The 27,656-nt window shown below is 40.8% G+C and overlaps 1 protein-coding gene across 1 annotated transcript; it reads right to left on the reverse strand.

Moving 5' to 3' along the window:
* Nucleotides 1-10,058: 10,058 nt before the first annotated feature.
* Nucleotides 10,059-10,517, reverse strand: LOC137954930 (elongation factor 2-like). The gene has a single exon (XM_068801820.1). It carries the CDS (start codon nucleotides 10,515-10,517, stop codon nucleotides 10,059-10,061), a length of 459 nt encoding a protein of 152 aa, XP_068657921.1.
* Nucleotides 10,518-27,656: the final 17,139 nt, after the last annotated feature.

Genomic DNA, 27,656 nt, shown 5'->3' on the forward strand with positions numbered 1-27,656 from the left:
CATCAAAGAGCTGGTGCACCCACTTTGGGTGTGGCTTCCGTGGGGATGCACTAGGTTGGCTTGTTGTTTCTTTTTTAACAGAAACATCTTCTACATCACTTACTGGCTGTTCAACAAGCACTTGGTGAGTTACTTCATCGGTTGGTGACAAAATGGCAGGATCATTATCCTCCATTGAGAGTGGTCGATCATTAAACACCACGTCTCGGCTTATGACTAACTTCTTGGCCTCTACATCATAGAGTCTATATGTTTTAGACTCTCCACTATGACCCAAGAAGATACATTTCTTGCTCTTGTCATCTAATTTCTTTCTTTTTTCTTTGGGAATATGTACACAACACTCACACCCAAATTTTCTGAAATGAAACACAGAAGGTTTCATACTTGAGTAAGCCTCATTTGGAGTCTTTTCATTCAATGCTTTTGTGGAGCATCGATTTAGGACATATACTGTTGTATTTACTACTTCTCCCCAAAACATATCTGGTAGCCCAGCACCTTTTATCATGCACCAAGCCATTTCCACCACCGTTCGATTTCGACGTTCAACTACACCATTTTGTTCTGGTGTATGTGGAGCAGTAAGTTGGCGTTTTATGCCAACTGAATTACAGTAGCTAGAGAATTCAGTAGAATAGAAATCCCCCCCATGATCTGTACGAAACTTCTTCACAATTGTTGTGTTCTCATTTGTCACTTGCTTATGCCACACCTTGAATTTTGCAAGAGCATCAGCCTTGTCCCGAAGGAAGTACACCCACATCTTTCTACTGTAATGGTCGACTAACAGCATAAAGTAGAAAGATCCTCCTAACGTCATCGTAGTCATTTTCCCACAGAGATCAGCATGTACCAACTCTAGAGGAGCCTTTGATTTGTTTTGACTCTCTTTGGGAAATGACTTTCTTTGTTGCTTGCCCAGCATACAAGCTTCACAAGGTTCTTCAATTACATCAATTGAAGGCAAATCTGTCACCATATTTTTCTTCTGCATTTCCTTCAACACATGAAATGAAATGTGTCCGAATCTTTCATGCCAAAGTTGACTATTTTTGGCATCAACAATAGCAGAAAGTGAGTTGATTTCATAAAGGTTATCCCTACGAATACCTCTTGCAACTATGTTCTCATTTTTATCAAGAATAAGAGATTCGTTTTTCTTGAACCGTACCTCCAAATCTTTGTCTGTAATTACAGCTAGGGACAACAAGTTTCTTGAGATTTGGGGAACAAGTAGAACATCCGCTATCCTCTTACTTTCTCCATCATCAGACTGAATGGATATGGTGCCTATCCCTTCAACGGGACATCTCGCATTATTCCCGACCACCACGTTCATTGGTTGTTGTAGAGGATTTAAAGAATAGTATAATTCTTTCTTGCTGGTCATGTGTCGGGAAGCTCCAAAATCTAACACCCATGTACTCTTTTGTTTTACATGAGCACTAGAGCATGATTCCTCTGTGACAGTGAACAGAGAAAGCTCAATTTCTGCAGAATTTGCAGATTCTCTATTCTTCCAGTTTTGTTTCACCGTGTCATTCTTCTCATCGTGGATTCGTGTTCTACAATCTTTGACAGCATAACCCTTCTTGTTACAGTAATAACACGATCCAAAGAACTTCTTACTCTTTGGTTTCTTCTTTGTTTCATTGCTAACCTTTGCTTTTGTTGTGAAGGCAGAGTCAGACTGATTGTCTCTACCTTTTAGCCTCATCTCCTCCTCCATCACTAAGGCAGAGAAATCTTCAAAGGTCAATGGAGGATCACGAACTTGTGTATTAAGTGCTGTCACGAGGCCGTCAAATTTTTGCGGTAACACTCGAATACATCTTCGAGCAAGTTCCTCTGTTGACTTGGCTATACCAACAAAAGCCATTTTATCACGTAGATTTTTCATCCTAGTAATAAAAGACTCTGTTGCCTCATCTTCACTTAATCTTTCAGCAGCAAGTTGATTTTCCAGATTTTGGATATGAGTTTGGTTCCTCGTTTCATACTGATTTTTCAATATGTTCCATGCTTCATTCGCCTTCGAAGTATGTTGAATCAGGGTGAGGATAGAATCTTGAATGCTTGTGACAATTGCACAAAGTGCATCAGCATTCTTCCTTCTCCAATCTTTGACGAGTTGAGGATTAGGAGGAGTGATCTTTTCACCATTGGTGACAGCAACAGGTTCAGCATCAACTCCCAGAACTATATCAAGAAGTTCATAGGAGTCCAGAATCGTAGTGATTTTGAACTTCCACAGGAGATAGTTCGTGCCATCAAGTTTGCCTTCTGTGAAAGCTGGGGGACAAATACATATTGCTGGTACAGAACCAGAACTAGCAGAAGAGCTACTAGCCTTAAGATCAGTCATGATGTTGTGCTTTACGACAGATGATTGTTGTTAAGAGTCCCCTAGAGCTCTGATACCATGTAAAACAGAGTAAGCTCAGCCCAGGAACATCTAAACAACAATCAAGAAGAAAGCCAACACTGATCTATTACAAATACGATAAGAAACTTTGTCCCACCATACTCTCTAGAAGAACTTCAATGGTTTCTGGACTGAACAGAAATTACAAGAAGAAACTAAACAATAAAACAGAGTAATGAAGAAGGAATAGCTCTCATTTTCTGGATACCAATGCAGCTGAAGAACACCTATATTTATAAGTATTTTTCATCTAGGAAGCTTGTAGAGCAAGCCATCTAGGAAGCTTGTGGAGCACACCATCTAGGAAGCTTGTAGAGCACACCATCTAGGAAGCTTGTAGAGCAAGCCATCCTGCTATCCTCCACGTTGGCACTTGGTGATGCAATCATGATAAGTGCATACCGTGGGGTCAGCCCGCTTAGACCCCCGTCAGGGTTGACACCTGGAACCCTACTATCCGTTTTACAGTTTCTTCACTAGTAACCATTGCGGTCACAATTTGACCTCATCAGCGTCTAAGCTGGAACCGTTAACTAATTACTCACTATCGACATTGGCGCTCCTCATACTTGGGGGCCAGTGAATACATTACATTAACGGTAACTTGAGAGAGGTGGGCATTGATACACTAACATACCATAGCATGAAAAGACTTAAAAATCAATGGTATCTCAAAACACTCCTTAAATAGAAACAACCAAGTGGTACGATGGATGTCTCAACCGATTGTGCCATAGCCTTGTCTCATTTTTCAGTGGTGAAAACCATATTCATTTTTGGCACATCCAGGTAGTAAAGCCCCCCTTGTTCATGGCCTCCACCAATCACCTGCTTCGTTATAAGATCCTGAAATACACATGAAGTGGGTGAGAAGGTAACTGAGCAATTAAAATATTTTGTTAGCTGACTAACTGATAATAGATTCAAAGGGAAAGTAGGAAAGAATAGAATATTAGTGGGCAGAAGTGATGGTGTGACATAAGTGGATCCTTTCCCTTGAACTTTGGTTTGAGAACTATCAGCTATGGTAACAAACTTGTGTGAAAGACATGGAGATAGAGAATGTAATAAAATTTTTTTACCGGTAAGATGCTTGGAGGCTCCTGAGTCAATTATCCACGATGAAGATGAGGTAGAGAGCATACCTGAAGCAGTAGTTTTTGAGAAACTAGAAGAAGAACCCAGCATTGTCTTCAGTTTTTAAAATAGCTCATACTCTTCATCAGTAAAAAACATTTGTGCTGCTGATTTTGTGGGTTGTTCTTCTTTTGTATCACTTACAAAGGCTTGATTAGCCTTTGTCAATTCTGACTGTCCATTGGCTTTGGAGCATATTTCTTTATAATGACCATATTGTCCACAGTAACTACATGCCTTGTAATCCTTGTAGTAGCATTGATCTATAGTGTGGCCAAATTTCTTACAATGAGTACGTTCTTTTCCTTCTACTCTGTCGAAGCCAATCCTTCCACCTCTTCCTCGACCTCCTCTATAACCTCTGCCTCGGCCTCGGCCGTGGTCAAATGATGTTCCTCTATGATCTGAATACATAGCGGATGATACTTCAGTAGTAGATGAAGAAGTGTGTAGAATACGGAGTAGTGTTGCACAAACATCATCAAACATGGGGACAACAGAAGCACTCAAAAGTTGACTCATGGCAATCTCAAGATGTGGTTTAATATTTTCAAGGCAAATAGTTGTAATTAAAGCTTCCTTCTGCTTGTCTTGGACAGAAATATTTGTGGTTGAAGGCTGAGCTAACTTCCACTCTTGAAGAAAGCCTCTAAAGCAAGCTAAGTACTCATGGATGTTTTCTCCTTGTTTAGTATTCAACATCCTTTTGTAGAATATCATATGGTCTATGTAGAGTTTCTGAGCAAGAGTACATCTTAGCACATGTCTCCCAAATTTGTTTAGCTGTGTCAAGATGAATGACATTGTTGGAGATAGGTTCTTCCATGTTGTTGATTAGCCAAATAATCACCAGGGTATCATTTTCCAACCATTTGTTATAAAAAATATCTTCTTCATCAATAGGTGGTCCTCAGGTGGTGAAGTGACCAAGTAGGTCCTTTGTTGTAAGAAACCTCTGAACCGATGTGGACCAACTCATAAAATTTGATACCCCATATAAGGGTATTGTGGTAATTCTCAGTATATCACCTTTGATATTCATATTCTCTTCGGCTATGATAGGCCCTTCTTCAAAAAATCTCTAACAATAACACCAAGTAGTATTCTTCAAACAACTCGATGTATGGAGAACTTTAGAATTAATGCTAAATCATTATTCTGATTTTTTTTCTTTAATACCACTCATAAGATACTCAATAACAATCTTCTATATCAGGAGACTATTGTTCCCATGAGAAAAAAAATTCAACAATCTAATCATGGACTGGTCTCAGTGAACAGAATTTCCAAACCAGCAAAATTGTTTTGATAGCTTCTTCTTGATGGAGAGGCATGCATATCCACAATATCATAAGATGAAAAGAATTCACATACTCATCTTTAAATCATCTTCTAAATTCAGAAACCAGTAACATGAAGTAATAAAAAAATTAAGAACTTATCTCACGGTTTGTGATCTTCCTTCACAAAATAGCCTTCTTTGAGTGGTGTTGATCATATCTTCTTTAGAGCATCCCTTTTGACGTGGGATCCTAAATTTAATGCTCTGATACTATTCCAAGCAAGAGAAGGGAGAAAGAAAAAGAAGAAAAGGGAACAAGAGCTCTCGGGTAGGGAGAAGAGAAGAGGAAAAGAGAGAGATGCACCAAGCAAAGAGAGAGAGAGAGATTTACTCAAGAATGAATTATGTAACTTGATTAATTCTGAATTACAACACCTCTATTTATAGTAGAGGAAGTGATAGAGTCCTTATAGAATTAACCTTTCAATCTCCCAATTACATTCCAACTCTAAATTTCTAAGATAAGTCTATCGTGAAAAGATAACACAATCTACTAGAGGTCTAATATAAGTTGAACTAGAATTCTTCTTCAATAACGAGGACATAAGGGAGGAGGCTAGCTTGTGACCTTATCCTTATTGATAAGATTACCAGCTTGTGGTATCTTTGTGAGTCACACTTGATCTTCAACTCTTCTAACTCATTTTAGCCTGTGTTTCTTATCTTCTTAACTTGTGCTAGCTTGGGTGAAGACTCTTCTTGGCATCCCACGTCCTCATGGTAGGTCCCACCAGCTCATGCACCATGGTGGATCCCACATTGTAAAAAATAGCATGGAAGAGCATGTGGCCAACAATGTTGTTCACCTTGAAACAGCAAAAAGAATTTGGGACACTTATGTTAAGTTGTACTCTAGAACGAAAAATTTATAGAAGTTGTATGATGTGTTCCAAACCATGTTCAATAAAAATCAAGGGGACAATCTACATGAATACTTGGCTCGATTTAGAGGACTGATTCATGAGTGAAAGATTACTCCCCTTACTCTACTGACATCTCAGATCAAGAAAAGCAGCGGGAAGCCTTTGCAGCTAAAATTTGTCTATCAAACATCAATGCATATCTTAAAGTGGCTAAAACTCAACTTCTCACCTCCTCCACATTTTCGTCATTCGATGACATAACTACAACATTACTTTGGATTCCAGATCCAGAAAGAAGTATTTTATTCCATATGTTGTGGTAAGTTTTATGTAACCAAAATATTCAAGAAAGGAGGAACACAAAAGACGAAGTTTTTGCATCTATGAAAATTGAAGACCAAGAATGATATGAACCATGTCAAATCGTGATGAAACCCGATACCAAATTTGGTAATCGTCCCCGAGACCTTTCAATTTTGGATGGAAACAACGATCCGTTGCTTAGCAAAGCAAGAACCTTGGTATAGTGAAGACGCCACAAACGGGGATGGACAATCTGTTTGATAAGTCGATACAAGGAAATCCTTGTTAAGCTCAAAAAGTTCTTTCAAGAACTCAAGAAGAAGAATATATCAATATCAATGATGATCAAAGGTTTTTTAAATCCATGTACAAGTCCTCTATTTATAATGGAGGACGTGGTAGAATCTAGATAGAATAAACCATTTCCCTAATTACATTCAATTAAATAAAACTACATACGGTAACTTGATGTAAATAGAATCCTAATATAATGCAAACGAGATCTTCTAAGAGATGTTGCCAACTCATGGATATCCTTGTGGATCCCACAAGATCTTCTAACCATCTGCCCTTCTAGGATAGATTGCCAACTCGTGGCTATCCTTGTGGGTCCCACGAAATCTCATGGTGGGTCCCACCAGCTTGTGCCTCCATGGTCGGTCCCACATTGTAGTAGAGTAAATCTTGCCCATGTCTTCATGGTGGGTCCCACAGTATAACAGAGTAAAACCAACCTATGTTGGTGGGTCCTATTAGCCTGTGACTCCATGGTGAGTCCCACAATATAACAGCGTAAAACCAAACTTTGTTCGCATCAAAGAATCCCTTTCATTGCAATCTGAATTTATAAACTTCAGCTTGGGGGGGAGTGTTGAAGAGAAGATATCGAAGCCTCTTACCTGACTCTCATAATAAGAAGTCTTACAAAGCCAAAATTATTATGGAAGGAGGTCTCACAGAAGAGTTTCAGTTTAAAGGTGTTTTAGTTATGTTAGTCTTCTATTTATGTTGAATTATTTAATTATGCTAGGACTTATCTTTAAATGCTAGATTTTGGGTGTAATTGGGACAAGGGTAGTTTAATTTTAATCGGACTCAAATACTTTCCTCTATTATAAATAGGGGTTCATGTACTCTGATTACATCAAGTCAATGAAGTATTTCTCTTTTCCATAAATTCAACATAGTCATTGTAAACTTCCTTCCACAACTATAAATAGAGGCTCAAGGAATGGGGTAGATAATTAAGTCTTCCGTTTCCTCTCTCAAATTCATGCTTAGAATTGTCTCATCTCCCAACCTCTCTCTCTCTCTCTCTCTCTCTCTCTCTCTCTCTCTCTCTCCATCTCTCTAGTCAAGTTCTCTCTTCTTTCTCTCTTCTCCTTTCTTTTCTTCCTTTTCTTCCTCTCCTCTTTCACTACCTTGGTCTATGGACCTTGTCATGAGATCCTAAATTCAACATGGTATCATAGTAATGGATTTAGGATCCCCACACCAAGATGAAAGTTTGGATAGCTTCACGTAGAGTTCTTCTTGTTGATGAAGCAGTTCTCTTCAAGCTGCGCCAATATAAGTTTTTTTGTATGAGATTATTGTTGATAGTTATTTATCTCTATAAGATGGTTTATGGATGGTTTTCTAGCCTAATCTGAATGAGAAGTTGGTGATTATATTCTTGGTTTTGAAAGTGTCTCACCCATGGTGATTATATTCAGTTTTTATTCACTATACAAGACCGATTGTGTTATTTCTCTCTTGCATATTATGTTGATGTTTGTGGCCGGAATTTTTTTATGAATCAAGATTCATTACATCTGTTATGGGCATCCAAGTTTATTATGAGTTAATCTTGTTGTTCTACCTTTTTTTGAGTTATTAAATTGGTTAAGTTACTGCTCCTCTTGATTCTTCCCAAAGAGCTCGAAAAATTTTTGTTTGAGAAGGTACTGAAAATGATATAAGGTTTTTGGTCTTTGTAACCGTTTTTTGGTATTTAATTGGCTGTCTTATCCTCTTCGATTTCTTACCTAAAACAATTGAGGGAAAATGAGAAAAAAACGCCAAAAAAGACTTGATTCTATCATCCAAAGCTGGCACATAATTAGAGAAGGGAAGTTTCCTTCTTATAGCCATCTAAAAATTGTTTGTTTTAAGAAAAGAAAATGTCACTATTTTGGTTGATTTGGAGCTTTCCTTTATTAAAAGATTCAATGGTATTTTTTTCCTAATCAGTTTAAGGAAAGAAGAATAAGAGAATGCACTATTTTTTCTTGCTAGGTGGCGCATTTGATAAAGAAGGCAAGTTTCCCTCTTTGAAAGATTTGATTTGATTTCAGTTCTGGATTTTGATTTGATTCAAGTTTAATTCCAGATCTGATTTGATTTGAGATAATATCGTAATTGGGCATTGAGGTATTCCAGTCAAAGTATGGGTTGTATTATCTCAAATAAAGTACGTTTTAGATCTACTAGAGAACATAGGGATGCCAACAAAAAGTTATTTGCGAGCTCTGGAGAAGATGTTGATATAGTTAAATATCAGAGGCTTATGGGAAAGTTTTTTTAACTCATAGTGACTAGACCAGATATATCATATGCAGTAAGTGTGGTGAGTCAGTATATGCACAAACTACAACTTACCCATTGGCAAGCCTTGGAGAGAATACTAAAATATTTAAAAGGAGCTCCAGGAAAAGGGTTGGATCATGGCTAGTTCAACATAGAAGATTTTTCAGATGTAGATTGAGTTGGACCACCTGATGACAGGAAGTCCACTTCAGGGTATTGTACCTTAGTTAGAGGTAATCTGGTGTTATGGCCCCGGATCTAACACGTGGATTCGTAGGGAGGAGGATGAGGAAGACGAAGATCAAGCCGAAGGGAAGCTTGAAAACCCTAGGTTCATTAAGGAGAACGCACACCCCTGAGTTCGTTGAGGAGAACTCAAAACCCTGTTTAACCTAAAATCAATGATTGTCTTTCTCATTACTCTTACCCTTAAATAGGGTTCACCCTTACAGGGTTTAAGATAAAATATTACAAAATACCCCTATAAATGAAATATTCCAAAATACCCATGTGGCCTAAACCTGAAATAAAATAAAGTAAATTAAAGAAAACAATTAAAATAATAACATTATACCCCCTAGAAGAAAGAGTTTGTCCTCAAGCTCAAAGGTAAGGTCTGTACGCTGACGTCTCCACGTGTTCTCAAGTAGCATCCGCGGAGCTGTGTCCTCCCTCTGGACGTCTAAACTAAAGCATTCCACCCGAGAAGCAAATTTATTTTTTTTGAGCGTGTCCTCAAGGTCGAAGGGAGGGATGTGTGTCGAACGTCACCACATCTCCCCCAGTAGCCTTGTTGCCCTACATCAGTCTTGGACCGGAGAGAACCAACCCCCCCCCCCCCTCAAGGTCGAAGGGAGGGATGTGTGTCGAACGTCACCACATCTCCCCCAGTAGCCTTGTTGCCCTACATCAGTCTTGGACTGGAGAGAACCAACCCCCCCCCCCCCCCCCCCCCCCCCCAATTGGCAAGGTGGCACTGCCCACAATTTTCCAGCATGGCAGCAATAATTGTCAATGCAGGATCGAGGCACTGGAAAATACATCCCATGAGAAGCATCTGTCCAATATTTGGATCCAAAGGAAGAGTGTAGAACTCCATTGGCCTAGCTTCCATATAAATCCGATTATGTTTGTAAGGAGACTTGCGTATTAAAGTCTCACAGAATGAAACAATTGGAGGAGAAACAATGATTGCAGCTCCACCCATGAAGTAATTTTGCAAATCCTTAAGGCAGATCTCAAGATGGAGTTTTCCATCTCCTGCTACAATATTTACACCACACTCTGCAATTGTACAAACAACCATATGATCTGACTTGACCAGCCATTTCAAACCTTCAACAAGCTTGGGAAGATCTGAAGCAACTCTGCATTGGACAGCAACACGCACAGCAGGGGACACAAAGAACTTCATGGCTCAAATTGGGTGAGCAACTACTTCTTTCTCACCAGTCAAAGTAGCAGTAATGAGTTGATCCAATCCAACCAAAGACTCTGTTTTTCCACAAGGAACAACTTCAGCAGACTCCTGCTCTGTCCCCATCCAAATGACAATTCTGTGGACGTTTTTCACATATAAATCATTCTGCTGGCCCGGTGCATAATTTGGGCCCATAATTCTGACCTTCATACCAGTGCAGACCTTACCAGCAAAGGGACGCCCAAAGGCAAAAACTCGATCTTTATCAGAGGTAGGAATCATCTTAGAAACATAAAGGATAAGTGGACCATCTAGAGCACAATTGCTTCCAGGTTTCCCAAGCATTGCTACAGTACCACCCGTCATGTACTCATAAACATGATCACCAACCCCTTCAACCACAACTTTAGCCCCATTGTTACGCACACAAAACCTCTTAGCAGCAGTGCCATTCATAATTTGCACCAATTACAGAAAACCCAAACTTCTAATCAATAAATGATAGTATTCCCCCTGTCTGCCAGGCATTTCATCAAACCACTGCCCGTCTTCTTCTAATTTTCTTATCACCTCTGAAGTAGCTCCAACCTGACTACCTAGTGGAGCCCATTTCTGCACTGTAATAGCAGCAACCAGTGGACACTTCGTCCTGTTGTTCAACCCAGCCACAAAAAAATCATACATCAAGTCATCCACTCTCTTTGTCGTAGGAGAATTTTTTAAGAAGTATGAAATACAATGACTGGTATTTGAATTTGCATCTTCCTCAATGGCATGTGAAGTGTCTCCAGATTTTTCCAGTATGCTATCCTGTGTATGCAGGAACTGGTAAATAGATTTCTTCAAGTCATCATAGCTCCAACGGTAATCAATATGGGAAGCATAATCAGGGTCTGAGTAAATCTTTTCCCCATCATCTTCAGGCTGATTTATACCTGGATAATACATTGCACTCCTCCTACTACAGATAATTGCAGCAAAATCTGTTGGCTGGAATTTACCAGACTTCAGAAAATTAATTGTTTCGAAAATTGGCATTGCAGTAGTAAGAGCAAATCCTGTGAATCTTGCCCTTTGAGAATCTAACTTGCCAGCCTTGAAAACACATAACTGTCTCAATTTCTCAATAACCACGTCTTTCCCTTCATATCCTTGACTAAAACCTTGTACAGGATCATGTGCACCATATCTCCTATGATTAATATGCTAAGATTTTCATTGCTTGCTAATTGTGAATGCCTGAGGACAATACCAAGGTATGTAGTCAGGTGTGAACTGGTTGTATCCGCCTTGTTCAAGTAATTGTGCTGCACCCTTGAAATCCTACATAAATTGCATCAGCATGTCACACTTATGCCCACACTCATCATTGCTATTGGTCCACAACTCATACTCCACCTGGTCATCTGGGTGGGGCACTGCTTCTATCCAGTCAAGGTTCACATTAACCATTTCCCCACTGGCAATAGCCTTTTGTGCAGAACCAAGAAATGAAAATTTTAACTTACTATCCTATGAATCTCCTATCATAGCAGGGCCCTTAGAACTACCTGTTATGATAGCATATAGACCACTCAACACATTTATCAAGTTCAGTGTAAAAACCTTGCATGAAGTAAGTAGACCAAACTCAGAAAACAATTGGTTCAGCTCCTCATCATCTATGTTGTCAACCAGGTTCTTCAAGTACAGGTTCACCCATAGATATTTGTCTACAATTGCCTTATAAATCTGCTCAAACTGTCCCTTCAATCCCATCTCCCTTTTTGATTTCTTCAGAGCCTTCCCAAAATACGACTCCTTGTCATAAATTTTTTTGTCATGAAGCCCCTCAACGGCAAGAGCAACATCTACTGCATTCTCACAATTAACCAATCCAAAACATTGGAATTTCCCATCTCCGTCTCTCATTACTACAGACATGGGACCCAAAACATTAAGCCCCCAATTTCCAATTTGACAATGGACATACGCACAAGGACTGTGCTCATAAACAGAAAAGCTAAGACCCCCTAAAAAAATTCTCCGTAGTCTCCATAAAATTTTTTCTATGAATACCGGCATCCCCAAAAAAATTTCACCTTGAAATTCATGCACCCAAGCCGGAATTCCAGCAATTGGGCACTAGTTCCCTGCTTCACGGAACAGAGAAGCTCCATCCCCAATTTTTGAGCAACGTTGCGGCTGCTCAGGCCTTTGGAGCCCCATCAACCCCATGGAACAACCGATTTGACATAAAATTCAACGGCGGTTCGGAAACTTACCCCCAAAGGCGTTGAAATTTTTTTTCCACTGGGCTGCCGAGGACGAGATTGAGTGGAAATTTTTTCGACAGAGCTGCCGGAGTCTCCTCCTTCTCCGGTGGTGGACCACAACCCTTTGGGGCTTTGCCGCTTGGATAATTTTCTGAGACAGAGGGCTCTTGAAAACATTTCCTGGTCGGAATAGTTGCCGAAAAATTTTCCTTCTCCTGTTCGGAATCAATTGTTGCTTGTCGTGAGCCTCGTTGGTGTGATTTCGGAATTTCAGGGTCCCCTTGCCCTGCTCGGGAATTTTGCGTGTGACGTCCCTACTCGGAGATTGCCATTGTCCCCAATTTCGGATTAGAAGTCGCACCCAAATCGTCCAGTACCAATGACGTTGTGGCAGAAAACCTTTTTGATTTCCCCAAAGTTTGGTCCCCGCTGTTCGGCTTTGGATTTTCCTGCGTCTTCTATTTGGAAATACGTATAGTGTCTAGTGGGAAAGGGTTTGATGCCGAACCCCATTCCAGATTTTCCGACGAAGGGTATGCTAAATACCCTTCTGATTTTGGAATTTTTGAATCCCCAAATTCGGATGTCGCTGCCGTTGGAGATATAGAGGGTTCTCTGATTTCTTGCTTTTCTTGCCCATCTGAGATAGCATCATAATCGACTGCCTCTCGTTCAGTGCTTATTTCGTGCTCGGAGATTTGAGGTCGTATGACCTTTTTTGCGGCAGCCAGTTGCTTCCTTGCTTAAATTTTTTTAATGGAAGTTGCACGCCATTCACGTATTCTTTCCACTTCATTGTGAATACCCCGTGCACTTCTTCTACCAATTCTCTGTGCATGGTCATCCATTCTTCTAGGGATAATTCTCTACACATGGCAATCCATTCTTCTAAGGAATGGCTCATTGTGTTCCCGCTCTGATACTAGTTTTGATGGTCCCGGATCTGACACATGGATTCGTAGGGAAGAGGAAGAGGAAGACCAAGATCAAGCCATAGGGAAGCTTGAAACCATAGGTTCGTTAAGGAGAACGCACACCCCTGAGCTCGTTGAGGGAAACTCAAAACCATGTTTAACCTAAAATCAATGTTTGTCTTTGTCATTACTCTTACCCCTTAAATAGTTCACCCTTAGATAAAATATTACAAAAATACCCCTATAAATGAAATATTCCAAAAATACCCTGTGGCCTAAAACTGAAATAAATTAAATTAAATTAAATAAAAAAATTTAAAATAATAATTTTATTGCATGCATAACATCTGGTTACATGGAGAAGCAAAAGGCAGAATGTTGTTACGAGGTCTAGTGCAAAAACAGAGTACAAAGCTATGACCCACACAGTCAGTGAGATTCTATGGATTAGATCACGTCTTACTAAATTGAGATTCTATAAAGAAGCTTCCATGAAATTATATTGTGACAACCAAGTGACTATGCATATTAGCTCAAATCATGTCTTCCACAAGAGGACAAAACACGTTGAGGTAGACTGCCACTTTATACATGAGAAATTTCAGGCTAGTATCTTATCTTTCAAATATGTTCCATCACAAGGACAGGTGTGTTATGGACTCTATAGCATCACGAGTTACCAACAGGCGTAGGAATTAATGAATATGTTTTTCAATTTCCATGTAATTGTTTCTTGGTTTGGTTTTGTCTTTGGTTTGGGTTGGTTTAGCATTTATTGGTTTGAACCATTGACCCAAGAGGTCTTTAGGGTTTTGGACGTCCTCCACCCTATTTAAGGGGACGGCTAGGGTAATGAAGATTATCAATTGAGTTCACTTTAGTTAACGTAATTTAGATAAACAGGTCAAGAGCTCCTTCAAGCTCTCTTCCGTTTTTCCCCCAATTCTCCTTTCCGAAAATCAATTCCCTTCAACCCCTCATTCCATCTCAACGTCAAGCAAGGTAATGGAAGGAAGATAAGAGAGGAGGGTAAAAAGATCTATGGCTCGTGAGGATCCTAACAACGTGGTATCAGACAGGTCCACCCTCGGTGATTCCTCTTCTCCAGAGGACATACGTCAAGTCCTTTAAAAACTTCAACAACGATCCACTCTTCAAGGTACTGAAATTTCTGACATCAATACTATCTTACAAACTCTGGAATCATCTCTACAATCCATCCTCTGACAACTTGCTGCACTTCAAGCACCAATGCCACCACCAGCAACCAATTTTCAACCACAACCAATTCCCCACCAACAATTCACACCACCACCAAATCCACCCCTGCGCCAACCAATGGGTTCAATGACCACTCACGCACAAGCACTATCAACGGTTCCCAGGTACTTTAAACTTAACTTTCCTACATATGATGGCTCTAAAGATCCTTTACTATGGTTCACGAAATGTGAACAATTCTTTTATCATCAACAAACGGTGGAAATGGACAAGGTTACTTTGGCCGCCTACCACATGCTCGATGAAGCGCTCATGTGGTTCCATCACTACCGAAATGTCCATTCCATTCAGGATTGGCTACACTTTAAACATGCTTGCCAGTTGAGGTTCGGACCTCCAGCTAGCAGCAACCCAGTGGGGGAATTGATCAACTACAAACAGACCAACACCTTAGAAGTTTACCAAAAAACGTTCCAAGAAAGGTTGGCCAGATTATGCACGCAATAACATTATTATTTTAGTTGTTTTATTTAATTTACTTTATTTTATTTCAGTTTTAGGCCATAAGGGTATTTTTGAAATTATTTATTAATAGGGATATTTTTGGAATATTTTATTCATAGGGATATTTCTGTAATATTTTATTAAACCCTAACAGGGTGAACCCTATTTAAGGGGTAAGAGTAATGAGAAAAGGAAACATTGAAGTATTAAGAATTAGGTTAAATCTAGCGTAGAGAGGCTTAGAGTTCTCCTCAACGAGCTCTAGGGTTATAAGCTTCCCTTAGGCTTGATCTTTCGTTTTCGTCTTCCCCATGTCTTCCTACTACCCCTATGGTAATGCTTGGAAGACCCGTAACCCATGGTAGATTGCAGATCCTCCCAAAGAATCCACGTGTCAGATCCGGGACCGTAACACAAAGCTAGTGAATTTGTTCCTCCTCACCTACATGTTCAGATTTTTAATGCTGGATTGACAGAGGCAGTCAAATTGGAAGTGGAATTTCTGGCTCTGACAAATTTGGACTCAGCAATGAATTATGCCAGGGTTGTGGAGCACAAACAGAGAGTTCTAAAAGAGACTTTACAAAGAAAACCATTTTGGCAAAACAGAATACAGGGTACTGCATCTGGTCCACGTTTTGGGTCCTCTGCCCCTAACCGAGCAGATCAGGCTACGAGTGTGCCTCCACACACTATGCCACGTAAATTTTTGACTAAACAGGAAATGGACGCTCGAAAGGCAAAGGGCCTATGTTTTAATTGTGACGAACAATTCCTGCCCGAACATACCTGTAAACGTTTATTCAGTATTAAATTGTTGGAAGAAGATTCAGAAAAACTTCTTGAAAATGAAATTGTTGAAGAGGTACAACAGGAAGCAGAGCTCTCCCTCCATGCCATGCATGGCCTGCGTAGTTCTAATACCATGCAGGTAAAGGCCAAGTTACATCATCTCATGCTACTTGCTTTAGTTGATTCGGGCAGCACACATAATTTTATCAGTGAACCAGCCGCGCAACAATTGGGATTGGAAATTCAACAACAAAGGGAACTCTCAGTTTCAGTGGCCAATGGGGCCAAAATTGCTAGCAAGGGGTTATGTGCTAACACCCCTTTCACCATTGAGGGGCATTCCTTTCAGGCAGATTTACTAGTCATTCCATTGGCTGGATTTGATTTGGTGCTCAGGGTCAAATGGCTCCAGTTATTAGGACCGATATTATGGGACTTTCAGGCTCGGACTATGACATTTTCAGCACCACAGGGCCAGATTACATTACAAGGTATTGTGGCACAGGTCCCTAACGCACTTCACACTTTGCATATTCAACACACGGGTGATGATCAATTAGCTCCTTTACTTACAACATTTGCGAATTTATTTAATGACCCTATAGGTCTACCACCAGTGCGTCATTGCGATCACCGCATTCGTTTAAAGTTGGGAACTGATCCAGTAGTGGTGCGGCCTTATCGTTACCCGCATATCCAGAAAGATGAAATAGAACGACAATGCATGCATATGCTCGCTCAGGGTGTGATCCAGCCCAGTCGATCTCCTTTCTCCTCGCCAGTGTTACTTGTACGTAAAAAAGATAAATCTTGGAGATTTTGTGTCGACTATAGGCAACTCAACTTGCACACAGTTAAGGACAAGTTCCCCATTCTAGTCATGGACGAGTTGCTGGATGAGTTACATGGTGCTACAATTTTTACCAAATTAAATTTGAAATCGGGCTATCATCAAATACGAGTTCACCAGGCGGATGTGGAGAAGACTGCCTTCCGCACACATCACGATCATTTCAAGTTCCTCGTCATGCCCTTCAGTCTTTCCAATGCACCATCCACCTTTCAGGCCCTCATGAATGAGGTCTTTTCATCACTTCTGCGCCACTATGTGTTAGTCTTTTTTTATGACATTCTGGTCTACAGCAAAAATTGGGAAGAACATCTCCACCACTTCCACCAGGTATTTACCATTCTACGCTCTCATCATTTGGTTTTGAATAAATCGAAATGTTCTATGGGTACATCTGAGGTGGCATATTTGGGCCACGTCATATCAGCTGTGGGCGTGAAAGTTGACCAGAGCAAGATACGGGCAGTTACAGATTGGCCGGTTCCCACCTGCACTACAACATTAAAGGGATTTTTGGGCTTAGCGGGATATTATAGAAAATTTATCCAATATTATGGCCAGATAGCAGCACCACTCAACAACCTGCTAAAAAAAATGCCTTCCACTGGTCTTCTTCTCCAGAACAGGCCTTTAACCTGTTAAAGGAGGCCTTTGCCTCAATGCCAGTCCTACAATTACCAGATTTTGAGGCAGAATTTGTGGTGGAATGTGATGCCTCCGGGGGAGGTATAGGGGCAGTGTTACAACAATTGGGACACCCCATTGCTTATTTCAACCGTCAGTTGGGACAACACCACCATAAGTTAGCTGCAAATGAGAGGGAATTGATTGGGTTAGCCAAGGTTGTCCAACATTGGCGACCTTATCTTTGGGGAAGACCGTTTCTCATTCGTACAGATCATTGCAGCCTCAAGTATCTTCTTGAACAGCACCTCACCACATCCCCACAGCAGCATTGGTTAACTAAACTCATGGGCTTCGATTTTACTGTTCATTATAAGCCAGGTAGTTCGAATTTGGGGGCTGATGCCTTATCACGTCGGGATATTTCCGCCACTCAAATTTATGCTATCAGTCACCCACGTGCACTGCTATTAGATTCTATTCGTGAGGAAGTAAATCAATATCCGGATCTCATGTCATTATATCAGGATATTCAACAGGGGACAACTGCTCCTCATTGGACGATTCAGGATCGTCTCATTCTCTACAAAAACAGGATCTTTTTGCATAATACATCCCCACTTCTTCACACCATCCTGTCCTCTATCCATGATAGCACACATGAGGGTCAACAGAAAACATATTTCCGAATCAGTCGGGACTTTTACTGGAAGGGCATGAAGAGCACAATTGCTGATTATGTAGCTGCTTGTCAGATTTTTCAAAGAAACAAGGCCGAATCTTTAAGTCCAGCCGGCCTACTGCAACCTCTGCAACTACCATCTCAAATCTGATCTGATATTTCCATGGACTTCATTGCTGGTCTTCCCATTTCATCAGGTAAATCGGTGATATTCGTCGTCGTTGATCGGTTTTCAAAATATGGGCACTTACTTGCTTTGGCGCATCCATATACTGCTGCTCAGGTCGCTCAATTATTTATGGACAACATTGTCCGATTACATGGAATTCCCTCATCCATTATCAGTGACAGGGATGCCATTTTTACCAGTCTCTTTTGGAAGGAATTATTCAAATTATAGGGCACTCAATTGGCATTTTCGTCTGCCTATCATCCACAAACGGACTGCCAAACAGAGGTTGTCAATCGCACGATTCAAATGTATCTTCGTTGTTTTGTGGGAGATGCACCTAGAAGATGGGTGAAATGGCTTTCATGGGCAGAATTTTGCTATAACACATCTTACCACACAGCACTGGGTACTACTCCTTTCAGGGTAGTTTATGGCAGAGATCCACCTCGTTTGTTACCATATATATCGGGGGCATCCAAAGTCGTCACTTTGGACCAAGCATTAGCTGAACGAGACGCTATGCTCACTGAGGTACGTACACATCTGCAGGCGGCCCAACACTCTATGAAACGCTTTTATGATAAGAAGCATCGGGAGGCATCTTATTGCCCTGGAGACTATGTGTGGTTAAAGCTTCAAAACAACCGCCAGCTGTTCCTGACTGCAGCCAAGCGCCATAAGCTGTCTCCAAAATATTATGGTCCATTTCCGATATTGGACCAAATTGGGCCCGTGGCATACCGCTTGCAGCTACCACCGGAAGCAAAGATCCACAATGTATTTCACGCCTCCCAATTGAAGCCCTTCCAGGGTGACTCCCCCCTATTGCACACTCCACTGCCGCCACTACATGAGGGCAGAGTCCTTTCTCTTCCGGCTCAGGTAATACAAGCACGCCACATTCAAGGGGATTGGGAAATTCTAGTCCAGTGGGCAGATGCCGATCCCAGTGACACCACATGGGAGCCGTTATCAGCATTTCGACTTTTATATCCTTCCTTCGAGCTTGAGGACAAGCTCTTTCTCCAGGAGGGGGGGTGATGTTATGGATTCTATAGCATCACGAGTTACCAACAGGCGTAGGAATTAATGAATATGTTTTTCAATTTCCATGTAATTGTTTCTTGGTTTGGTTTTGTCTTTGGTTTGGGTTGGTTTAGCATTTATTGGTTTGAACCACTGACCCAAGAGGTCTTTAGGGTTTTGGACGTCCTCCACCCTATTTAAGGGGACGGCAAGGGTAATGAAGATTATCAATTGAGTTCACTTTAGTTAAAGTAATTTAGTTAAACAGGTCAAGAGCTCCTTCAAGCTCTCTTTTGTTTTTCCCCCAATTCTCCTTTCCGAAAATCAATTCCCTTCAACCCCTCATTCCATCTCAACGTCAAGCAAGGTAATGGAAGGAAGAGAAGAGAGGAGGGTGACAAGATCCATGGCTCATTAGGATCCTAACAAGGTGGCAGATATTCTTATGAAACCAGCCACATTCAAGAATTTAACCACTATATGTGAGAAGTTGGATATCTATGATGTTTTCTCTCCCCCAGCTTGAGGGAGAGTGTTGGAAGACACCTCAAAGTGGCAATATAATTACCTTCCCCACATCAAGGAGATGGCAAATTAGGTAATTTAAAGGTCTTCTCATAAGGATGGCATCAAGGGCATAATTATCTAAGGGCATTGTAATCATTGTAAACTTCCCTCTGCAACTATAAATAGAGGCTCAAGGTATACGATAGATCATTAAGTCTCCCATCTCCTCTCTCAAATTCATGCTTAGAATTGTCTCCTTTCCCAAGCTTTCTCTCTCCATCTCTCTTCTTTCTCTCCGCTCCTTTCTTCACTTCCTTTTCTTCCTCTCTTCTTTCACTACCTTGGTCGAGGACCTTGTCATGGGATCCTAAATTCAAGAAATCAAATTCATCAAATTCAACATGCACCGACTCCTCAACTCTCATGAGATATTTTGTTAAATATTTTTTAGGCTTTGCTATGAGATGAATAACCTAGAATATTCCTATATCAGTAGTAGAGTCAAACTTCTCTAATTTCTCCTTTGGTTCTTTTAGTACATATACTTTGCATCCAAAGGTTAAAAAATAGGTTATGTTGGGAAGGGTGCCCTCATACAACTCATTAGGGGTTTTGTTTGGAAGGGGCCTTATACTAACTCCATTTATAATGTAGCAAGTTGTGTTTATAGCTTCGGCCCAAAATCTTTGTGGAAAATTGTATCCATGTAGCATAGCCTTTGCCCTTTCAATTAGGGTTCTATCTTTCCTCTCAATAATGTCATTCTATTGAGGAGTTTGAGGATAAAAAAATGTATGGTCTATGCCATGTCATGTGCAATATTCGTCAAAGTGTGGGTTTTCAAATTCTCATCCATTGTTACTCCTAATTTTGATAATGTTATAGCCTTGTTCTTTTTTAACTTTCTCACATAGTTTTGTAAAGGTTGGAAAGGCATCATCCTTATATGCTAGGAAATCTATCCATGTGAACTTGGAATAGTCATATACAACCACTAGGGTGAGATGATTTATGTTTAAGCTCAAGGTTTGAGTAGGTCCAACCAGATTCATGTGGATTAGTTGAAGAGGTCGAGAGGTGGAAACTACATTTTTAGTTTGGAAGGAGTTTTTGTGTTTGGTTTCCAAGTTGGCAAGAATCAAAAGGTTTCTTGCTTACACATTTCTGATTTGGTAGTTCTCTCACTAGGATGAGTTAAAAACAAGTTTCATGGATTATGAACCACTTATCTGATTTAGAACCTTGTTGGAATTTGAAAAATCCGACACCTTCCTTCCTTTTATGGATAGAAAAAAACTCCTCATTTGCACACTTTTAAAACTTAGGCAGTAGCTTTACTTGAAACCCTAGAATTCGTGCTTTGATACCATGTTAAATTCTAGGGTTTCATGCTTAGAACAACTAGGTTTTAGAGGAAGAAGAAGGAGAAGGGAGAAAAGGAAATAAGGGAGTTTAGAAGAGAAGTCTAGGCACGTGATGCAAGAAAGGAGATGGAGAAAGTGAGGAAAATTGAGCATGAATTTTGTGCTCTCCCCCTTAGCTTGGTACTTATAGTTTTAGGGTAGAAACCCTAGTACATGAGTAAAAAAAGGAACATAATATCTATTATAATTATAATTTATGCCACTCATGCTACTTCAACACTTTCAAATGATAAGATAAATTCCTACTATGATTGAAAAGATAAGACTAATTCCCACTAGACACCCTTTCTAAGTCTAGGACCCAAACTTTGTCTATATCATGACTTATTGACCTATCTACTTTATCTAGGACACTTTTGATTTGCCAAATAAATTATAGATTTTCTAAGAAATCAAATTAAATTACCAAATTTACCTTAAGGCAGTGCCCTCAAGACTTTCTAAAAATAAATGCACCCCAATTACAATTTGTACCCTGCCATTGTCCAAAGTCCCTTCTACACACCCTTGCTTGTAACTGTACTACTGGGTTGGGTCACTTGGTTCATGGATTAAACCGGTGGACCCAACCAGGTCAGCTGTTTTTTTCTAATTACCAAGTCTTATAGACCAATAACCCGAACAAGATACCAGGTCTAAGGTTTCTTCCTAGTTTTATAATGCTGCATTTAAGGTGCTTCTACTATGGAAGGCACATAGGTAAGGTGTAGCTTTATGTAAGTTCATTATTACAAAATCAACCTATTAAGAGGTATTTTGTAAGTTGAAAATTGGATCTTTGGACAAGCCTTGTGTTATGAACCCAATAGCAGGCCTAGTCATGTAGAGACGCCATGGCTGAGTCAATTACTCTGGCTGAGTCAGTTATTTAGTCATTTGGTTTACTTGTCAAGTTAAATATCATGGAGTGGAAAATCTATAATTTTTCTCTTGAACCTTGTGGACATGAACCCTATTTAGAGGGGTATTGGAATGAGAAATGAAAGTCTGAATTTAGGTTAAATAGAGGATTTGAGTTCTCCTAAATGAGCTATGGGGTGTATTTTCCCCTTAACGAACCTAAGGTTTTCAAACTTCCCTATTCTCTTCTTCTTCCTTATGAATCGTTGTATGAGATCCAGGACCGTAAAAAATTGGTATCAGAGCTTGAACATGGGTGATTCATCGCATGACAATCGGCGAGTGATGGCCAGAGATTCAGACAAAAAGAGAAATGCAATCAGCATGGCTAGCAGAAGAGGAGGCACTAGATGTAGCATGGAAGACCAGATTTAACCACCAACTCGACCTACTCACGAGTAGGTTGACGGATATACTGACCGGAATAAACCAAAACTTAGACACGTCAATTCCAGAAGCAGAGGACGATAATCTTGAGGAAGAAGCAGCTTTGTTTCCCGAAATAATCTGAAATAGAAGTCCGGTGTGGGAATTGTTGATGGGGGTGACTCTCATTCAAGGGCGGAACTCCTTTTTGAAAATCTCATAATATAAAATGAGCCAACGGAGGCTGAGGTTCTGAAAGCCACGACTATCACCGGTGACTCTTTGAATCCTGTCCGGCGGGTACAAATTGGGGTAAATCACACTCTGTCAAGGGATATTTGTCAACAGCAGTATGAGGGCAGTGTGGAGGCTTCTTGTCGTGGTTATGGAAATTTTGGCTTAAAAAATTTCATTGGAAACGAGTTGGTGTTCTAGGAATAGTGACTACAATGGGTTCTTGGAATTCTAGTGTGGACGGTGATGTGTATGGTGACAGTGGCGGAGGTGGCTATGATGCCCCACCTAGCAGTGATGGTGATTTTGGTGGTGATAACTTCGGAAGTGGTGGCGGTAGCTATCCTGGGGGTGGTCCGGTGAGTGTGGATGGTGATAAGGGGGCTACAAGGGAGCTGTTAGATGAATTGCACAAAAAACAATGGTAAAGCTGACTCATTGAAGAATCAACCTGTAAATCCTCAGCTTAGAGCCAACTCTCAAAAAGAAAAACCAGCCCCTTTTAAATAGGCTGCTATAGATGATAGTTATGGCTCAAGCTTTAAAGTTAAAGGGCTTGCGCAACTGAAGGAATTAGGGACAGACGGTGAGGGTAATAGATTGAGGCCTTAGTATGGAAAACGCAGCCCCTTTGGCTTTTGAGTCGTCAACATGCCCCAAGAAAGAGTGGTGCTTTGTATGTGAGTTTGAGAGCCTCCTTTTGAAGGCAAAAGAAGGGAAATCTCCCTTGTCTCCAATTGGAATACCCCCTCAAATTAATCTGGGCACCAAAAAGAAGAAGAAGCCAATGAATTTTTAAGGACTGCTAGGGATGCAATGCCATCTGCATATCTCAAAGGGGTTGGATCTAATGCCAGGAGCCCAATGGCAGCAGAATCTAAAGTTATCCAACTGAATTTTGGTGGTTATCTTAAGTCAAACATAAAGTGGGGCGTAGCAAGTTTGAGCATTATGAAAGGATGAGGGATGTTACCATGAAGATAGATGGAAATATTGCAACTCTTGAAGGAGCACTGCATCAATTTACCTCTACAGAAAATTTGGAAGGAGAAAACAAGTATCCCTGTGGTAGATGCAAATCCTATGAAAGGGCCAAGCAGCAGCTGACCATCTTGGAGGCCCCTAGTGTTCTACCAATTGCTGTACAGCGCTTCCCATCTGGAAAAATTAGCAAGCTCCACAACATGGCAATTTTTGGGCACTATGTTTGCTATGTGAAGAATATCCTGGGGCAGTGGTACAAGCTTGATGACAGCATGAATCTGAACTGCATGGATGAACCAGCCTCTCAGCCATTAGTGACTCAGATGTTTATCAGGCTTCAAGGAGTTTGGTCTGGAAGGGCAGCAAGAAGCAGGGATTTTCTTGGAGGATAATGCAACTTTGGGTGCAGCAGCAACATTATGAGCCACGTCCCGAGAAGGGAATTCAGGTAATGGTGATTGCTTCAGTTGTTGGGATTGGCTTTGAGGTTTAATTCAAGGCAACAGATCCTTTCAGTGAACGATGGTAGAGTGATCCTAGAGCAGTAGTTGTTACAAAGAAAAGATATGAGACACTGGAAGAACTTGGGCAGACAATAATAATTAGGCATCAATGGAATCCTATTTGGCTTCCAAGAATCGGTGTTGGGTCTCAATCTGAAACGGCCCAATCACTGGTAGGTAGAGTGTATGAGGTTGCTGGTCAGTTCCATGACAAGCCTGGCAAGGCACTTAAGGTGGATGATACTAGAATTTTGGACCAAATCTCACAGAGGAAATTAAAGTGTTGGACTACAATCCTGTTGGAACACTGTATTCATGGATATCTTGCAGCAGTGGGGGGACAAAGATATAACAACAAAACAGAGGCAGGTAGTTGTGCTATTTTTCTCGCCAACATGGGGACAGAGGTTGTTGCCACTGTCAATTTCAAGGGCACCTCACATGATTTATCTGCCTGGTCTGTGAGCATCCTGCCTCCTGACCAGAACGTGGTCTTCAACACAACACAGATCAACTCTCCACTTACTCGTTTGGCTATGAGATGCCTTAAGTCTAATTCCCAAAATATTGTCAGCTTTCCAGAAATATACTAGTCCGGCTTGAGCTGGGTGACTGAACCTATTATGCATCAACATGATGAGTGAAAAGATACCATCAAAATGGAATTTAGTCAAGATATGCTTGGCTGCTATGATGGCGGAGATAGAGTAAGGGAGAAGACACCTAAGTTATTCAGTAGAGTTTACTTTTACTTCTCTGGTGCTGTTGACCCATATTCTAGTGGAGACCTTAGAGACCTTCTCCTTTTTGTTGGGGGTGTCGTCTTGGATGACAAGAAAGACCGAAGGAATCCAGCGCAAGTGCTTGCCTCTGTAGGAGCATTTCTGCATGTGCTTGTGCAGTCAGTAAGTGAGTCTGTCCGGCAGGCCATGACCAGGGAGTGCACTATAAGCAAGTGCAGAACTATGATAGACAAACTATATCAACTTATACCGGGGATGTAGATTGCAACTGATATAATTGGTGGGTTTCCTGTCAGCATTTTTGTCAACTTTAACCTTGCTGCCATGTATGGCACTACGGTGGCAGCTCTTGGATTGCTGAGCACCATTGCTATTGGTTCGGCCATTGAGGCATATGGTTCCATTAGTGACAAGGCTGGAGGTATTGCTAAAATGGCTGGCATGAGTCACAGGAGACGCAAAAGAATTGATACCCTTGATGCCGCTGGAGCCACTACTGCTGCTATTGGAAAGGGGCTTGCCATGGGTTCAGCCGCCCTAGTGTCTTTGGCTATCTTTGGTGCCTATGTGAGCTACACTGAATTTTCCCCAAGGGAGGGGTTGACACCTATCGTTGGGTTGATTGTGGGTGCAATACTGCCATGCTGGTTCCCTGCCATGACCACAAAAAGTGTGGGCAGTGCAACCTTGCAAATTGGGAGGGGGGGGGGGGGGGGGTTGTGCGAAGTGAGGGGCTGTTTCACACCAGTGCAGGACTGATGGAGGGCAAAGCACGGCCTGGCTATGCCGCTTTTGTCGTCAAGTGGGTTGTTATGGATGCCACAGATGCTACTTGGGGAGATGTACGGGGGGGGGGGGGGGGGGGGGGGGGGGGCGAAGTGAGGGGCTGTTTCACACCAGTGCAGGACTGATGGAGGGCAAAGCACGGCCTGGCTATGCCGCTTTTGTCGTCAAGTGGGTTGTTATGGATGCCACAGATGCTACTTGGGGAGATGTGGCAACGTTTGACACACATCCCTACCTTCGACTTTGAGAACAAGTTCATTCTCCAGCGGGTGTAATGTTATGAGCCCAATAACAAGTGTTATGAACCCAATAGCAGGTCTAGTCATGCAGAGACGCATGGCTGAGTCAGTTACTTAGTCATTTAGTTTACTTTTCAAGTTAAATATCATGGAGGGGCAAATCTGTAATTTTTCTCTTGAACCTTGTGGACATGAACCCTATTTAGAGGGGAATTGGAATGGGAAATGAAAGTTTGAATTTAGGTTAAACAAAAGGTTTGAGTTCTCCTAAACGAGCTTGGGGGTGTGCATTCTCCTTAATGAACCTAGGGTTTTTATGTTTCCCTTCGGCTTGATTTTCTTTCTTCTCTTCTTCTTCCCTACAAATCATTGTGTTAGATCCGGGATTGTAACACCTTGTGTAATTGTCTCATACATCATCCTAGAATCTTTTGTGGTTTTGATAGAGTTGTTAAAAAGCGAGTTGTGTACCCATTAGTTGATAGACTTCTATTACTTACGTCTATTTTAAAATCCCTTTCCAGGTCTAGGCTTATGTAGCCTTGTTGAGCTACAATGAGTTCTTTTCTTAGCAATTGGTAATACTATAAAATTATAAGTGTCATTGAGCATTTTCATATAATGATTTAACTCCAAAGTGTGATGACAAGAATAGATTAAAACTCTTGACATTGAGTTTTGAACCACTATAAAAATCTATTGTTTGCTTTTACTTTAATTTCACATCAATTTACAACAAAAAAAATAATGATTCCTCAATTGAAAGATTATACAAGACTAGATAAAAACTTTGTGAAAAGGTTAAGGATTGATATAAGTGCAAACAAGCATATTGAATCCTTCTAGGTTTTTGCTCTGTATGACTTCATAGATTTGTGGGATGAAGTTAATCTCTGTGGCATATCATGGGCCCTATGATAACCTCTTCATATTGTTATGAGTAATGCTCGAACCATTCACCACTACATTCACTTGTGCCACATCATCACATCCGAGCAAGCTTGAAGGGTAAGTTGGAACGGCTTAAGCTGACAATAGTGCAATAAGGAATAGATTATTACCGCTAAGAAAAAATATATTAGTGGATCACATGGGTTGGTAAACTTGAATAAAGTAAGATTAAAAATTTATCGGTACTAAAATGAATTCAGTGTCCCTAAAATTGAATGCATATATCTTAGTTTAAATTTACCTCGATTTTAAAACTGAGATATGTGTGCACATTGAAGTGATTCTGAATTTGAAGGTATTGAATATGAAGTATATCTCACTTTCAAGACTGAGGTATTTTCGTAAATATTAAGTTTTCACTATTACATCGTTTAACGCTCGAGAGTTCGTATAATCCCTAATTTGTTTTGTGTAGAAATGATTTATCCGTTAGTATTATTACGCATTTATATTTCTTGAGGCCCAAGCTTGGGAGTCATACGTGTCACTGTCTCAATCGTTTCATTGAAAAGTTCGTCCACGTGGAAGATGTCAGTGGATCTTCTGTACGACAAACTAGAACGGGTAGTTCCGCTCGGGCAGTTATCGGCACTCCCTCTGCTGTCCATTACGCTTCTTAAACCTTTTCCTTGTAGACCGCGAGTTACGAAGAATACACGAGAAGACGTACACGTGCGTGTTCCTCGTTACTTATTATTCGTGAATGGGTCATTCTTCTTCCCAGTATTTTTCATGGCACCAGGTGTTGACAAGATCCCGCGGGCTACTGTCGTCTATGTAACGTTATTTTTCTATCTGCGCGAGCGGATGAGGATAAGGCTGTCCTTATTTATTTATTCTTTTCTAGTATATCGCCATTTTTATAGACTATATAAGTCAAATTTATTATCTTTCCTTCTCTGCAGAGAAAAAAGTCCC

The sequence above is a fragment of the Aristolochia californica genome, unplaced genomic scaffold (assembly GCF_029961685.1).
Source record: "Aristolochia californica isolate CCGP_79_NKW_82.1479 unplaced genomic scaffold, dmAriCali1.0.hap1 SCAF_2, whole genome shotgun sequence".
Lineage (NCBI taxonomy): Eukaryota > Viridiplantae > Streptophyta > Magnoliopsida > Piperales > Aristolochiaceae > Aristolochia > Aristolochia californica.